Raw genomic sequence first — 14,841 nt, forward strand, 5'->3', positions numbered from 1 at the left:
TTTTGTTTTCAAACCTAATCCACAACCCTGTTTTTGTGCTACTCGGAACCACTGCATTTTAGCCAAATGACAAACACACACCACAGAGCGCAGAGCCAAATGCTCCAGGCAAGGGAGGGATTACAGAGTGCCTGGTGGTTGGATGTGTTTGTGAGTCTCTCACTGTGAATTTTGCTACAGGAGCTGGCTGGGCTGGACAGGCTTTCTCCAGGGAGGATCTGCACCTATTAGAGATGAGAGTTCTTCAGGAGAAGGGGGAGGGGGTTGAAGAGCCCCTGTTGGTGGGTGAAAAGGTAGAAAGGTAGTTTCCTCTTTGTGGATCCCAAACTGTGGGAACATGGCAGGGAGGCTGCTGAGGATCCCAGCTCAAGGTGACCAGGACCTTTTACATGCATCTCAATATTTCCATGAAGGACTTGACTCCTAACTAGTCCCCAGCCAATTGTCTACCAGGACCTGAAGCCAACTCCTAAGAATGCAGGCATTTCCACCAATGACAGTAGAGTTTCTGCCTCACCTCCCAGGGCGATGTCCCATCTCTGTGAAAAGCCACTTCCCAACGATTCAGAAGAGTCTTCAAGGGGCTGCTCCCAGTAACCCCACTCATCCCAGAAACAGGACAAGACTCATTGGTCTTGTATGAAGGTCCCTGGGGTCTGGAATGGACCCACCCCACCCAAGAGCTGCTTCTCTTCCACTAGTGATGGAATCACTGGTGCTGTTGCTCAATTGAGTTTTCCCAAAAAAGTCAGACCTTGCTCCTCTGAAAATATTTTATTGATAAATTAAGAGCATTCCCCTCCCACCCAACTGCTATAAAGTCTCCTAGATGGGTCATGGACCCCTGTGGGTGTCACATGGAGGAAAGGGAGTCCCATTCACACAGGGGTGGGATTCCTAGGCATGGCAGAGGTGGGTAGGGGGCCTGAGGCAGGTCCCAGGGTCCTCTGAGGACAGCCCCTCTCACTCAGCACCAGAGTGGGGAGTGGTGGTCAGGAGTGGAGCACCTTGGAGCTTTATTGCTGGTGAATGCCAAGGAAAATGGGACCCCTGCCAACCTAGATTTGCAGCTGAGGGCACCAGCACCCAGGGCTCCAGAGAAGGTGGCACTGATTCCCAATCGATAGAGCCTGGCTGCTGACCCACCCACCCAGGGACCCCTGGATGGGGAAGGAATCTGGAGAGGTATCTGAGCCAGGGAGGATTGGGGAGGGATTACAGTGTGCAGGTCTCGGGCAGGGCAGGCGCCAGAAAGGGGCATATCGCAGGGTAGCAAGGTGGCCACCTCTTCACAGGTCTATGGTGTCGCTGCCCACGCTCAGCTCGTCGATCTGTCGGCAGGCGTCCAGGAACTGCTCCTGCAGCAAGGCCTCCTCGGCCTGCAGCTCAGAAGCAGGCTCTGGGGAGTCGCGAGAGGGTGGGGACAGGGCCTGGTAGGATCCTGAGGCCGGGAGGCTGGGGCTGCTTCCTGAGGGCCGCGGGGGACTGAGGACGCAGACCAGAGGGCAGCGCGGGGGCCTGTCGGGGCTGGAACACAGCAGCATGGACGAGCTGTCCCGCGAGAGTCCGCAGAACGAGCCAGATGAGACGCTGCTGCCTGCGGGCCAAGCCCCAGGGGAGGGGAGCTCCGGGGGCGCAGGGGGGCCAGAGGCCTCCCCTGATCTCTCACTGGACCTGCCCCCGGTCCCCAGCGAGGCGGTGCGGTAGAGTCCGAGCCCAGGCAGAGCGTCCTCGAAGGCAGGGCCCTGGAAGAGGCCAGGCGCAAGCAGGGCCTCGCTGCAGAGGGCCTCCTCGATGCTGCGTCGCAGGTTGATTGGGGAGGGCGGGCGGAAGTCCACGGTGTAATCGCTGCAGGGAGAGGAAGCCGGGGACGGGGCCGGGTTGGCCGCCGCGCCTTCGAAGCCCCGGCAACCTCCGCCCTGGAGTAGGAGGTCTGGGCCTGGCCCTGCCAGCGCGCACAGCTGCAGCAGCTCCGCGTCCCCGCGAGCGATGGCGCTCCCCAGGGGCTCCTTGTCTGGGGGCCCAGTGACCCAGCCTCCCGGCAGCAGCGGAGCCGCGTGGCCCGGGGACAAGCGGAAGAGCTTGGCCCAGCAGCGCGGCGGCACGCGAGGACTGCAGAGCGCCGGGTAGAGGCCCAGCAGCGCCAACGGGAGCGCGACGCCCACCTCGCCCAGGCGCAGGCCTAGCTGGAAGGCCCACCAGGGCCAGGGCCCTTCCAGGCCGGATTGGCCGCCGTAGCCCAGGGCGTGCAGCACCTCATAGCCCTGCAGGGCTCCGCTCAGCAGCCCGAAGGTGCCCGCCACCGGGGCCGTGCGCGCCGCGCGCCGCCAGGACTCCCGAGGGGCGAAGGGGCTGCGCCCCTGCGGCAGGGGTGTGGCGCCCTTGAAGCCCGACCCCCCCAGGGGCGCCCCGGCCCGCCGCCGCCGCCCGCCCCAGCAGGAGAGCGCCAGCAGCAGCCCCGAAAGGAAAGCGGCGAGAAAGGCGTGCAGCCCGCGCGAGGCGAGCCGCAGGGGCCGCAGCGGGCGATGCGCGGCGCTCCCGAGGGCGGCGGCGGCCGCCAGCCCCAGCCCCAGGAGCAGCAGCGCAGCCAGGCCGGCGGGGCACCGCGGCGGGCGCGGCTGGGCCAGCAGCAGGCAGGCCAGCCCCAGGCCGGCAGCCAGGCAGGGCAGCGGAAGGTCCTGCAGCAGCAGCCAGGCGAGCGCGGGCAGTCGATCCCTGTGCCCATAGGCGTCGTAGAAGAGCGGGAAGGCCCGCGTGGTCCCGGCCGACAGCAGCAGCAGGTCCAGCAGCGCCAGGCAGGGGGCGCCGGGCGGGCAGCGCCAGGGCAAGAGGGCCAGAGCCAGCAGCGCCAGCAAGGCAACCAGGCCGAAGAGCGCGCCTACCCCGTACACGTGGGCCTCCCAGGCCAGCCCCCAGCGAGCCCTGGCCTCTGCCCAGTCGGCCTCCAGGGTCAGGAAAAAGAGGGGCCTCGGCGCCTCGGGAGGCTGCCCCTCGCGTTCAGGCAATTCTCCCACGCTGCAGGACCCTGGCCCACACTCTGGCTGCCCCGAAGGGTTCCCGAGGCTGGCGGGAGGAGAGAGGTCATCTGGGCCAGAGATGGGGACTGTGGGGTCTGTGGGCAAAGAACGTTTGGCTTGAGGCAATGATGCAGCCCTCCCCTTACCCACCCCACAAGCAGTAGCCTGAATGCCAGTCAGAGTCCCCTACCGTATCCAGGACACACTTGTCTTACATATGAGACTCACCCCACCTCTTGGCCTCTCACCTTTCCCTCCCCCGCGCCCCTATTCAATGTCTTCGCTGGAGTTTCAGCTGTCATCCTTCCCCTCTTCCTTCTCCTACTTCTCCCGCTCTGCCTCGGCCCCCCAGCTCCCTGCTTGGCTCGTTTGTGATTCTACTAAAGAGTTTTTCTTTGAAGTCACAGAACTTTACAACTGGAAGGAGCCTTAGACACCCCCTCCAGTTCAATCCCCCCACCAGAAAGGAAGCTTCATGAGAACGGGGATTTTTGTTTCTTTGCTCACATCTGAATCTCCATACTTAAATTAGTTTCTGTCACACAGTTGGAATTTAGCAGATATTCATTGACTAAATGAATCCCTGTACTGCCGGATGCAGATACTGAAGCTCTTCTGAGAGGCAAAGTGACCTGCCCAAGGTCACAAATGGGCAGAGCTGCACCTAGAACCCAGGTCTGAACATCAGTCTGAGCCCCTTTCTGTGATTCCAAAGCCTCTTTCTAACATTAGTGTGCTTATCTCTTGTTCTGCACCCCTGACTCCCAACCCCCAACTTAGTGCTAGGAGGAGCTTCCCTGCCCTTTTTCAACTACTCCCCCACCTTATCTCCATCTCAAGGAAAAGCCCACACATGTGCATACACACATACACGCACACGCACACACACACACGTACATCAGGGGAGAGGTAAGACAATGCTGTCTCAGCACTCTGAGGAAAACATCATTTCTCCTTATTCATTGGCCTTCCTGCCTGCTACACCCCAACCCTTAGCCTATCCATGGCAGTGACCCCTATCCTGCCTCATCCACAAAGCCATTGGTCTGTCTTAATATAGATGCCTCCATGCTTCTCCCCACACTGTACGGAAGGTGACATTGAGATGGACTCCCCCAGGTCTCAAAAGGTGCCCTTAGGAACTCCCAGGGAGAAACTCTTGGGGACATCATAGTGGGATAAAATGCCATCTAAGTAAGTGAGCCCCTCAGTTGCTCTGGGGTTTGCTATCTTGGGTCCCTAGCCCCATCCTGTTCTCCAATACCTTCCCATATCCCTTGGAAAAAGGGAAGTCAACTAAGAGAGGGTGAGGAGTAAGATCCTTAATTCTACTCTTCTGGAGCAAGAGAAGAGTTGGGTAGAGTTAGACTCAAGGATTCTCCCCAGGGCCAGGCAGCAAGGGAAGATGCTGGAAGCTGAACCTCTATCTGCCCTCACCTACAGATTCAGCAGGACCGCAGCCACAGGCAAGGGTGGAAGAAGAAAGGGTGGCGAAGGATGTGGACAGCCTGGCAGGGATGGATAGGTGGAAAAAAGACAGATATGGAATGTGAGAGGAGGGTGCCTGATAATCACCCAACTGCCTGGCCCTGCCCTGGCCATGCCCTAGCTGGACAACACAGGAAGACCCCAGGAGCACCCCCAGCCACAGGCAGGGTCAGCTCATGCAGGGGACACTCAAAACATAACAGTTCTAGGCCTGGCGCAGTGGCTCATGGCTGTAATCCCAGCACTTTGGGAGGCCGTGGCGAGCAGATCACCTGAGGTCAGGAGTTTGAGACCAGCCTGGCCAACACAGCAAAACCCCATCTCTACTAAAAATACAAAAATTAGCCAGGCGTGGTGGCACATGCCTGTAATCCCAGCTACTCTGGAGGCTGAGGCAGGAGAATCGCTTGAACCGGGGAGGCGGAGGTTGCAGTGAGCAGAGATCGCGCCTCTGCACTCCAGCCTGGGTGACAGAGCGAGACTCTGGCTCAAAAAAAAAAAAAAAAAAAAACACACACACACACACAACAGTTCTTAAAAATAATAAATGCGTAAAAGATAAACAAAAAACATAAGAGTTCTGAGAACAAGGAAAAGGAAGGAGTGAGGGGGCTGGCAGGTGGCTCTGAGAGAAGGAAAGGGAAGATGGAATTGGACAACTGGGGAGGGCAGAAAGGAAGCAGCCAAAACATTAAATATACACAGCTCACTGCCAACTGCAAGTGGCAGCATGCGCCCTGGTTCCCATTCCATCACATCCTCAAATCTGAAATGAGTAAGAGTACCTACTGCATAGGACTGTTGTGAGAAAAATGAGACAACGTGTGTAAAACTCTGGAAAACCTGGTGCATAATGATCCTTCAATCAAGATTGTGTCGTTATCATGATCATCAGCTAATGTTCATCACTGATCCATCATCTGTTTGTGTGTGTGTGTGTCAGTGTGACTACCTCTGGTCTCAAACAGTTTCCTGATTCAATTAACTAAAGGCTGCGGTCTGTTTTCAAAGCCTTTCACAGTCCTAAACTTGCGTAGAAAGACAACGATTAGTCAAATAGTGAACATCAACACATTGTCTCACTTTATGAACTCTGTTTAACTAATAACTTTGGGTTTTTTGTTTGTTTGTTTGTTTGCTTTTGAGACAGAGTCTCACTTCATCACCCAGGCTGGAGTACAGTGGCATGATCTCAGCTCACTGCAACCTCCACCTCCCAGGTTCAAGTGATTCTCCTGCCTCAGCCTCCCAAGTAGCTGGGATTACAGGTGCGTGCCACCATGCCCGACTAATTTTTATATTTTTAGTAGAGATGGAATTTCACCATATTGGCCAGGCTGGTCTCGAACTCCTGACCTTGTGATCCACCTGCCTCGGCCTCCCAAACTGCTGGGATTACAGGCGTGAGCCACCGCGCCCGGCCAAATAATACTTTTCTGATGGCCTACCCACCCCTTAACACTAATAAAGACACCAGCCATCAATTAAACGAGAAACTACTTAGCTGGGAATGGAGAGCTTGCTGATCAGGTGGCATAGGTCTGGCAATGGCAGGATCAAATGCACACACCACCTCACCCCTCATTCTTTGGTCCCTTCAGATGCCCTTGCCCAACCCACTTCCTCTGCAAAGTGATTGGGTTTGCTCCATCTCTCTTTGGCCTCTGTGGCCTCTGCAGAGGGGCAGGAAGACATGACCTAGGAGCCCACAGTCTGCCCCAGCCTGTCACCCCCTTACCACACCCTCTTTATTCACTGTACAGGTAAGTGCAGCTGTCAGAGGTTGGCTCCAATTCACCCTTTTCCATCTTTACTTCTCACCCATGGGCCACAGGAAACCTTATCTCTCATCTCTATACCTAAGCTCTATGGCAACTACAGCAAATTTCAACATTCATAAGAATCCAGGCTGGGCTGGTGGCTCTCGCCTGTAATCCCAGCACTTTGGGAGGCCGAGGTGGGCAGATCACAAGGTCAGGAGTTCCAGACCAGCCTGGCCAACATGGTGAAACCCCGTGTCTACTAAAAATACAAAAATTAGCCGGGCATGGTGGCAGACACCTGTAGTCCCAGATACTCAGGAGGCTGAGGCAGGAGAATCGCTTGAACCCGGAGGATGCAGTGAGCTGAGATCACACCACTGCACTCCAGCCTGGGCAACAGAGCAAGACTCTATCTCAAAAAAATAAATAAATAAAAAATAAAATAAAATAAATCCAGAAAAGGAATACAAACCAGATAATAGGCAAAGTACAGGGATGGCTCAAGTGTCATAAAAGGAGTTCTGAATTAGAAACACTGATCCCATGCTCTGCATGCCCCACACTGGTCCAGGTGTGAATGGGGACAGGTGGAAAAAAAACCTGGCTTCTGCCTTTGTAGGGCTCTCTTTACCTCATCACTCATCTCCGCATTGGAGGCTTCTCCAGAAAGAGCCTTCAGTTTTCCCCAGAAGAGTCCAGAAGATAGTCATCTCTGTTCCTCCCTTCCCAGGATCTCTCTCCTGAGCAAGCCTCCTTTACTGGGAGGTCCCTTTCTGGCCCTGTGAGCCCTCTTGACCTCAGTGGCCAGGAGGAGAGGAGATATCAATGTGAATAACTGGTGAGGCAGGCGCTGGCTGGGGAGGGGTTGTGGGAGGGAACAGTTTGATTCATGGAAAAGTCAGGCCTGATTATCCACCAGCTGCCCAGATCAAAGGGCTAGGAATCCTGTCTCCACTCTGGATGCTGGAAGCTATAGCCCATTCAGTGGCCTGGCCCCATCCCTCTCCACACCCCCACCTCCAGGTTCATGGAGGGTGGTTACACTTCGTAGGGGTGACACTCAAAATATTTAGCAACTGAGTTGGCACAGGTGCCAGCCAATCAGAACTGACACCAGCCAGAGTGGTCAGGGAGTGGAGGGGAACCCTCTGTGGACTAAGCGAAGTGGGCACTGATTAACTGGTATGAAAGCTGCACACTGATTAACTTGATAACTGTTCTGGTATGTACGGACTGAATACAGGCTCTGTCTGAGGTGAAGGGGACCTAATGCAAGGAGGGCCTAGGAGTCAAAGGTTAGTTGCACTTAGGTTAGAAAGATTCTAGAGGCAACACAGAGAGACTCCCTTTGTATGGTAACTGCTTGATACAAATACACACACACACACACTCTCTCTCTCTCTCTCTCTGCTGGCAAGAGCAAGGCCCATTGGCGTTCTCTCCAGGAGGCCTATAGCTCTCCTGGGTTTATTTAGAGGTGCAGTATCAGGGGCTGGGTTCCTGCAGCTACCAGGGAGGAGGGGGAATGAGGTGGGGCCGCCAGCCTGCCCGGCTGCACTGCCTCTGATACTGTCCAGACTCATTAAACCTGCCTGGCCAGCGCTATCACCAAGGCCGACAGACTGCCAGCCAGCATCCTTCCCCTGAGGCACAGAACCTGCCCCCTACCCCCAATCACATCCTGCCCCTGCTGCACGCTGGGCTGGACAGGGGCATAGCAGGCCCCTCACCCACCATCCAAGGGAGTGCAGTGACTATGGCTGGAGTGAGCCAGAAAACCAGGTCATGGGTTAAGTCTGGAGCTGGAAGAAGCTGGGGAGACCAGTGGTTTCCACTGCTGAGCCTAGTGTGGGGTGACTGAGAAGTTTCACAGCCACAGTAAACCTTTTGCAGAGCAAAGCTGGGCCTGAAAGCCCCTCAGTCCCTCTCCATGACTCCCTGCCTCATCCACCAGAACCTCTCCTCCAGCTCCTGTGCCCTCTGCTGTGTGGTTTATGTTGTCCCACCACTGCCTGGGGCCAAGGCTGAGGTTTCTGAGAGGTAGGGTCTGGAAGTGGATTTGGGATGCAGTGGGGGACAGAAGCAAGGTTAATAGCTACTATTTAATGAGCCTCTACTTTGTGCCCAGCATCATGCTAAGAGCTTTGCAATAACTAGCAAGTACTATTATTAAACCCTGGGTCTATGAGAAAATTTAGGTTCAGAGAGGTTAAATAACGTGCCTAAAGTCACTAGCTAGTGAGTAAATAAATTGTGATTCAAAGCCAGGTCTCAAGATTCCCGAGCCTGTGGTCTTTCCTCGTACCACCAGCTTGTCCGTGTGCATGTTCTGAAAGGCTTTCTTGAACGAAGGTGGCATCTGCCTGCTCAAGGTCTCCTCCTCAGTGTCTTCCCAATGAGAAACCCAGCTCTTCCCATATGTGACAGCATGTCATGTCAGATCAGATGGCAAAGGAAAGAGCCCCAAGGTTGGTGGGGAGTCAGGTCAGGCAGACTGGAGTGGAGGGTGGGGTTAGTGCCAGGGCTGTGGAAATCATGAAGAAGTTCCTGTGTCCGTTTGTCCCTGATACATCTGTCTACATCCTGCTCTGCCTCTCATTGCAAAACTCTCAGGGGACCATTACTTAACTCTGTGTGGGACTTTCTCCAGCAATACTTTCTCTCAGACCATTCATCTATATCTCCACGGTGATGATGAAGAGAATGATGATTATGATTATGATGACAATGAAATAAAAGGGTCCCAGAACACTGATGAGTGACTAGCATGTAGTAAGTGCTCAATAAATAATTGCCAAGTTCAAATGAATTGGATACTTACCTAATGGTGTTGTTGCAATCGAGGCAAAACTTAGGGAAGCAGCTGGGTCCAGAGGACTTGGGCTGGAGAGCTTCCTCTCCAGGGAGTATGGGGGCAGGGACAGAGTGGTACCAAGGAACCCTGCAAAGGGAGCACATGGGGCTCAATGCCACCCCACCAACCAGCCTTGCCTCTGGGAGTTTGGAGAAAATTATGTCCTTCCCCAGAGTTTGTCCTAAGGAAGTCACTGTCCCAGGAATTGTAGCCACATGCTAAGCTCATGTACACCATGAGCTAAGCTACAAAGAGCAAACCAGATTCAGTATGGCAAAGAGAATACTCCTTCCGTGGAAGTAGTAGCCCATATCCTAGGGCCTGGAAGAAGCAATGCAAGAAAGTAAAAAAAGAAAGGTACTTGTTAGGCTCCTAGCACAGCACTTGGCATGTAGAGGTGTTCCACAATAGTTTATTGCAATGAAATAAACTCACCCAGAGAACCTGAAACTCCAGAGGCAGAGCTTGTGGATGTAGTTTCACCTGGGGGGCTCAGGCCGGAGAAGTTCCGGAGTGGGGACAGAGTAGTGCCAAAGAATCCTGCAAAAGAAGCCCAGGCTGAAGCTGCCTCCTACCTGCCAGGGGTGCCCAGCAGGGGCTTTCCTTGGGATGGGGTGGTTACTCACCAAAGGGTCCCAGGCGCCCAGCAATCTCTGCCAGGCTGGCCCGCAGGCTGGGCAGCAGGGGCAGCGTTCGATGCCCAAGCGTGGGGGCTGCACCTGCTCTCAGTGCCATGTCAAACTTCAGCTCCAGCTCGCTCTGGTGGGGCCTGGGAGCACTGGATGGAAGTGCTGTCACCATCAGAGCAGTGTCCCAGGTCACAGTGCTCCTCCTGGGCTGATAGGGGGCAGTGGGCCCATCGCTGGGCCCAGAGCGCCGGGATGTGGACTCCGGAAGCAGGGAGGAGGCCCGGGGCTTTGAGCCACCTTCGGTGGAGCCCCACTCAGTGAGAGAGTTCTCTGAGGAGCCCACCAGCAATTCCCAAAGGGGGTCAGTCCTCAGCCCACTGGCCACCTCTTCCCCTGGCTCCTGGCCTGGCCCAAGAGAGAGTGGCTGGGTCTCTGTGACTGGGCTCCCCCAGACAGCAGCAGGTCCCCGAAGATGGAATTTGAAGTTAAGTCCCAGGTTGAGAGACAGCATAGAGGCCTCACTTTGAGGTGCGGGGGTCAAAGTGGTGACAGGGGCACCTGGGATGGAGGAGGTGGGCTGGGGGCCCACAGTAGCAGCAAACAGGACGCAGCAGAACAGTCCCAGCCCTAGACAGCCATGCCTGGCCATGGCCCCACCTGGCTTCGGGTGGCCTTGGTGGGCAGGGACTCAGTTATTCAGCACCTTTTGAGGAGGAAGGTCCTGGAGAGAGGAGAGGCCCTGTGAGCCCTGGCTGTGGCCACCCTCTTCCCTTTCCCAGGATCGGATGTCCCAGAGAGAGGCTTCTGATCTCAGAGAAGCAGGTAGTGTGGGCAGGATGCAAAGTGTCCTGTCCATGGCTCTGGCTCTTCTTGCCGGGCCCTTCCTGTACCTTCAGGCCCCAGCACAAATCCCTGCCTGGGGGTTCCTCCTTCCCCCTCTGCTCATGCAGAAACTGGGGTCTGACTGCAACCAGGGGCCCTCATCCTTAACTAGTAGCAAAAGGGATGGACTTGGGCTTCCAGACATGGATTCCTCTCTTCCTTCCCTCTGCTGAGCCTCAAGTATTTACGGAGGCTTACCGTTTGCCAAGCACCCTTCTGGGCATATAACTGTGAACAAGCAAGCCCTTCCGATGTCTTGACCTATTCCAACCCCCACCTCCCGCCCCAGCCAGAAGTGCTGGCGCCCTCACTCTCAGACCCCAGGGGGCACAGGGCCTCGGGAGGGGTAAAGCCAGAGCTGAGTGATCTGGCCCAGTCAGAAGGCCGCCCAGGCTCTGGCCAGAGAAGCAAGGTTCCCAATCTGGCAGAAGCACCTTCCCTCCCGCCCCTCCCGTTTCCTGGGGCTGGGCCTGTTCCCTTCCCTAGGACCCTTGAAGTATTCGGGGGAGGGGCAGCTTGGCGATCTCCGGCTTCCTGGAGGAGAACGCCAGGCAGGCAAGCTGGGCGAACTGCAGGCAGCTGCGGCGGACTCCTACCCCCTCCCCAGAACTCTCTCCTCTGTGCGCACACATCTGGTGGGGGAAGGGAGGGTGAGCCAGGGACACACGTGCACCCGGCACCCTTACATCACACACATAGCCACATCTAGCACCCGTGACACACTCACCCGTCACATACCTCTGCCCCTGCACGCGCGCGCGCACACACACACACACACACTCCGTCCTGCCGAGCCACTCTCCTCCCTGCACGGGTTCAAACCCAAGCTCTGTGAGCCCCCGGCCTCCCCCCTCTCTCTCTCTCTCTCTCACACACACACACACACACACACACACACACACGGCATGTACTGTACAGAGATGCACACCCCCTACACACATTCACACACACAGACATGCCACACACCGCCATCCCCCCACACTCGTACACGCCCACCACTCCTCGCAGGCACACATGCACACACGCGCGCGCACACGCACACACACCCCCAGCCCGGACCGGCCGACCTGCTCCCCGGGGTCTCTCCCGCAGGCAGGTCTCCTCGCCGAGTCTCCGAAAAGGGGCGGTCGTGGCGGCCCTGGCGCCCAGCTGGGCAACGCTTCGTGGTGTCTCACCGCTTCTCTCTGTTGTGCCCAGCGCCCCGACTGAAGATCCGGACCTCCAGCCCCCGGCGGCCCCTCGCCTAGTCCAGAGACCGCAGCCTCGCCGCCCCGCTGCCCCTGATCCGCCCCCGGCCCAGCCCGCGGCCCGCAGCGCTCTCACCAGGCGGGCGGCCAGGCCCCGCGCTCCGCACTCCGCGCTCCCTCCCAGCGGCGCCGCCTCCTGGCTCCGAGCCTCGCTCCCCGGCGAAGCCGCCCGCGCCGGGGCTCCGCGGCAGCCGGCTCTGACGGCCCTCCCGCCCGCCCGCCCTCGCTCCCGCGCCCTCTCTCCTCCTCCTCCTCCTCCTCCTCCCACCCAGCCCGCCGCCCGCGGTCCCCCCACACCCGGGCGGGCAGGCAGGCGCTCACAGCAGCGCGGAGCCGCGGCCACCTCGGTGCCGGGCGCCTCCACGCGCGCTCATTCACCCAGCGCTGTCAATCAGCCGCGGCGGGCGCCTCGCTGTGAGCCTGGCGAGAACAATCACACACTCCCAGGGCGGCCCAGCACACACATCCACACGCGCGCCAGGAAACACACTCGCAGGTCAGAGGGCGCGCGCACACACGCGCACACATGGCAGCCTGCCCCAGGATGGCACCCCGGGCAATAAGAGCCCCACCGTTTGCTAAGTAGAAGTACAATGGACAATTCTACTTCCTTTATCTCATGAGTCCTCACCACAACCCTGTGTATGTCGCCACTTTGCAGACAATTAAATGAAGACACAGAAAATTACCGAATTTGCCCAAGATTGCACAGCTTGGTAGAAACTCGAACCGTCTCCCTGCCGGCCCTCTCCACCACCTGGTGGTTTTCAACAGTTGCACTGCTACACAGCAGTGCCTCCAACACTTCACCGGTGAACTGCCAAATGCCAATCCCTGTGTGACATGTCTTTTCGCTAAAACTGATCTCTCAAAAATACTGTTTCAGAAATGTCTGCCAGAAAGAATGGTGAGCTAAGCTGCTTGTGAGAAATGGATTACAACTGGTTTCTAGTAAGAGGTGTGAGGAGAACAGTAAAATCAAAGGCTGGGTTCAGTGGTTCACGCCTGTAATTCTAACACTTTGGGAGGCTGAGGCAGGATGATCGCTTGAGCCCCAGGGTTCAAGAACAGCCTGGGCAACATAGCAAAAGATAAAACAAAAACAAACAAACAGCAAGCAAGCAAGCAAGCAAGAAAAAAAGAAGAAAGAAAGAAATTATCTGGGCGTGATGGGGTATGGTGGCAGACACCTGTAGTCCCAGCTATTTGGGAGGCTGAGACTGGAGGATTGCTTGAGCCTGGGAGGTGGAGGTTGCCGTGAGCTGTGATCATACCACTACACTCCAGCTTGGGCAACAGAGCAAGACCCTGTCTCAAAAGGAAAAACAAAGAAAAAAGAGCGTGCCCCTTCACAGAAAGTAAGAGAGCTCAGGCAAAAGCTGACACATGTTGAAGATGACCAAGAAAACTGAGCAGTCACTGTGTATACTTCATGGAACCTGTTAAGTTGTAGTAGTGACTGATTTAAGTACTACTGACTCATTCATGTGGTTTTGAGTCTCTAAATCCCTTCATGTTTTCTTCAAACAATGATAATAATTTAAAAGTATCAGAACATGAAACACTTCTGTCTCCCTGCACCATTTAAAACTTTCCCTCAAAATCTAAACATCCAACTGTGTGCCAAGAATGATGGTGGATGCTTTATAAGAGTCTCCTTACTTATTCGTCATCATGAGCCACAGAGACAGAAAAATTATTGTCACCATGTTATAGCCTTGTATATGACCCTGAATTCCCTTTCCATCGATATCCCCTCTCTTCTTCTCTTGAAGGTTGTGGCAGTTGCAGGGTGTGGGGCGGCGGGGGGCGGGTGCTGGTGTTGCTTAAAGAGTTACCTAGGGCAGATTCTGTCTCAGTAATTGAGAGCTAGCTTAGCACTTTGTGGATATGGTCCATGCCTATTTGATAAGTGAATAATGATGAATGGTTCTGGGGTCCATATGGGCAATGGGTTGCTTTTCAGAAAGGCATCTTCCTTATCACAGAGCCCCGCCAATTCATGTAAAATCAAATCAGGCCACCAACTGAACTACTCTCAGGGTCATCAACGATAAAGTCTGGGATTTATTCCAGGTCCCTTAGCAAAGCATTGCAAAGGACATCTCCAGATGCACCCCCAGGGGTTATCATAACCTGCCCCCACCCCCAAGTCCATTAGGGGCTGCCCAGAGGCTGCAAACTGGGATTCAGCCTCTAATTTTCTCTCATATGCTTAATAAAAGTTATCCTACTGGAGACATTTTCTTTGAATCCTCCTCATAGAAAAGCCCATTTCCTGCTAATCATGTTCACTTAAAGACTTCTATGTGGAAAGACAGAAATAAACATATCCCAGTACATTAAGATAGCAATCCTCCATGACCCCGTGGGGTTATTCCCAGGAATAATTTTTAAAATATATTGAAAAAGGAAGTAAGGGTTCTGGGTTAAGATGGTAATTGAATGCATATTCAATTACCTCCCAAAACCCCACTAAAACTCCAGTAAAGAGATTTTCAAATCAAGAGATAAACCTACAAGGATGCAAAGACCAGGAAAGGAGACAATAGCAATAGTATTTTTGAGACAGGATGGCAGGCAGTCATGCGGTTACTGACTTACCAGCCCCGAGGAAAAAGACATCCCAAACTGGCAGTGGGGAAAACCAAGAGCCAACTTGATTTACATTGCAAGGCTCTCAGAAGGCACAGAAACTGGCATTCCAAGGTATCTCCAGAACTACGGGAAAGGTTGCTAAAGTAGGGACTGAGCTGAAATACAGTTAGGTCCCTAGACCTCTTCCCTAACTCCAAACCACTGGGCAACAGTCTTTCTCATATCGCAAGAGTCTGGAGGATTTTCCTCTGAGGAAGGTAAGATTGAAGGTATCTGGACTGGGGAAGCTTCCGGCACAGTTGTGAACAGATAAGCCAGACTGAAAATGCTGAAAATGAGGGGATTAAGTGACCAAGTCATATT

General features: G+C 55.1%; 1 protein-coding gene across 5 annotated transcripts; it reads right to left on the reverse strand.

Annotated features, from left to right (window-relative positions):
* Positions 1-759: 759 nt before the first annotated feature.
* Positions 760-12,079, reverse strand: PRRT4 (proline rich transmembrane protein 4). 5 transcript variants are annotated; one of them, XM_057302758.1, is made up of 6 exons: positions 11,957-12,079; positions 9,749-10,472; positions 9,558-9,662; positions 9,090-9,209; positions 2,883-3,112; positions 760-1,848 (listed from the first exon to the last, which is right to left on the reverse strand). In XM_057302758.1, exons 2-6 carry the CDS (start codon positions 10,398-10,400, stop codon positions 1,666-1,668), a joined length of 1,290 nt encoding a protein of 429 aa, XP_057158741.1. In that variant the 5' UTR covers positions 10,401-10,472; positions 11,957-12,079; the 3' UTR covers positions 760-1,665. The 5 variants fall into 5 exon arrangements, with proteins under 5 accessions (XP_057158741.1, XP_057158740.1, XP_034820817.2 ...); XM_057302757.2 differs by lacking the exon at positions 11,957-12,079 and adding an exon at positions 11,701-11,829; XM_034964926.3 differs by having other exon boundaries at positions 760-3,112.
* Positions 12,080-14,841: the final 2,762 nt, after the last annotated feature.

Source organism: Pan paniscus, chromosome 6 (genome assembly GCF_029289425.2).
Source record: "Pan paniscus chromosome 6, NHGRI_mPanPan1-v2.0_pri, whole genome shotgun sequence".
Lineage (NCBI taxonomy): Eukaryota > Metazoa > Chordata > Mammalia > Primates > Hominidae > Pan > Pan paniscus.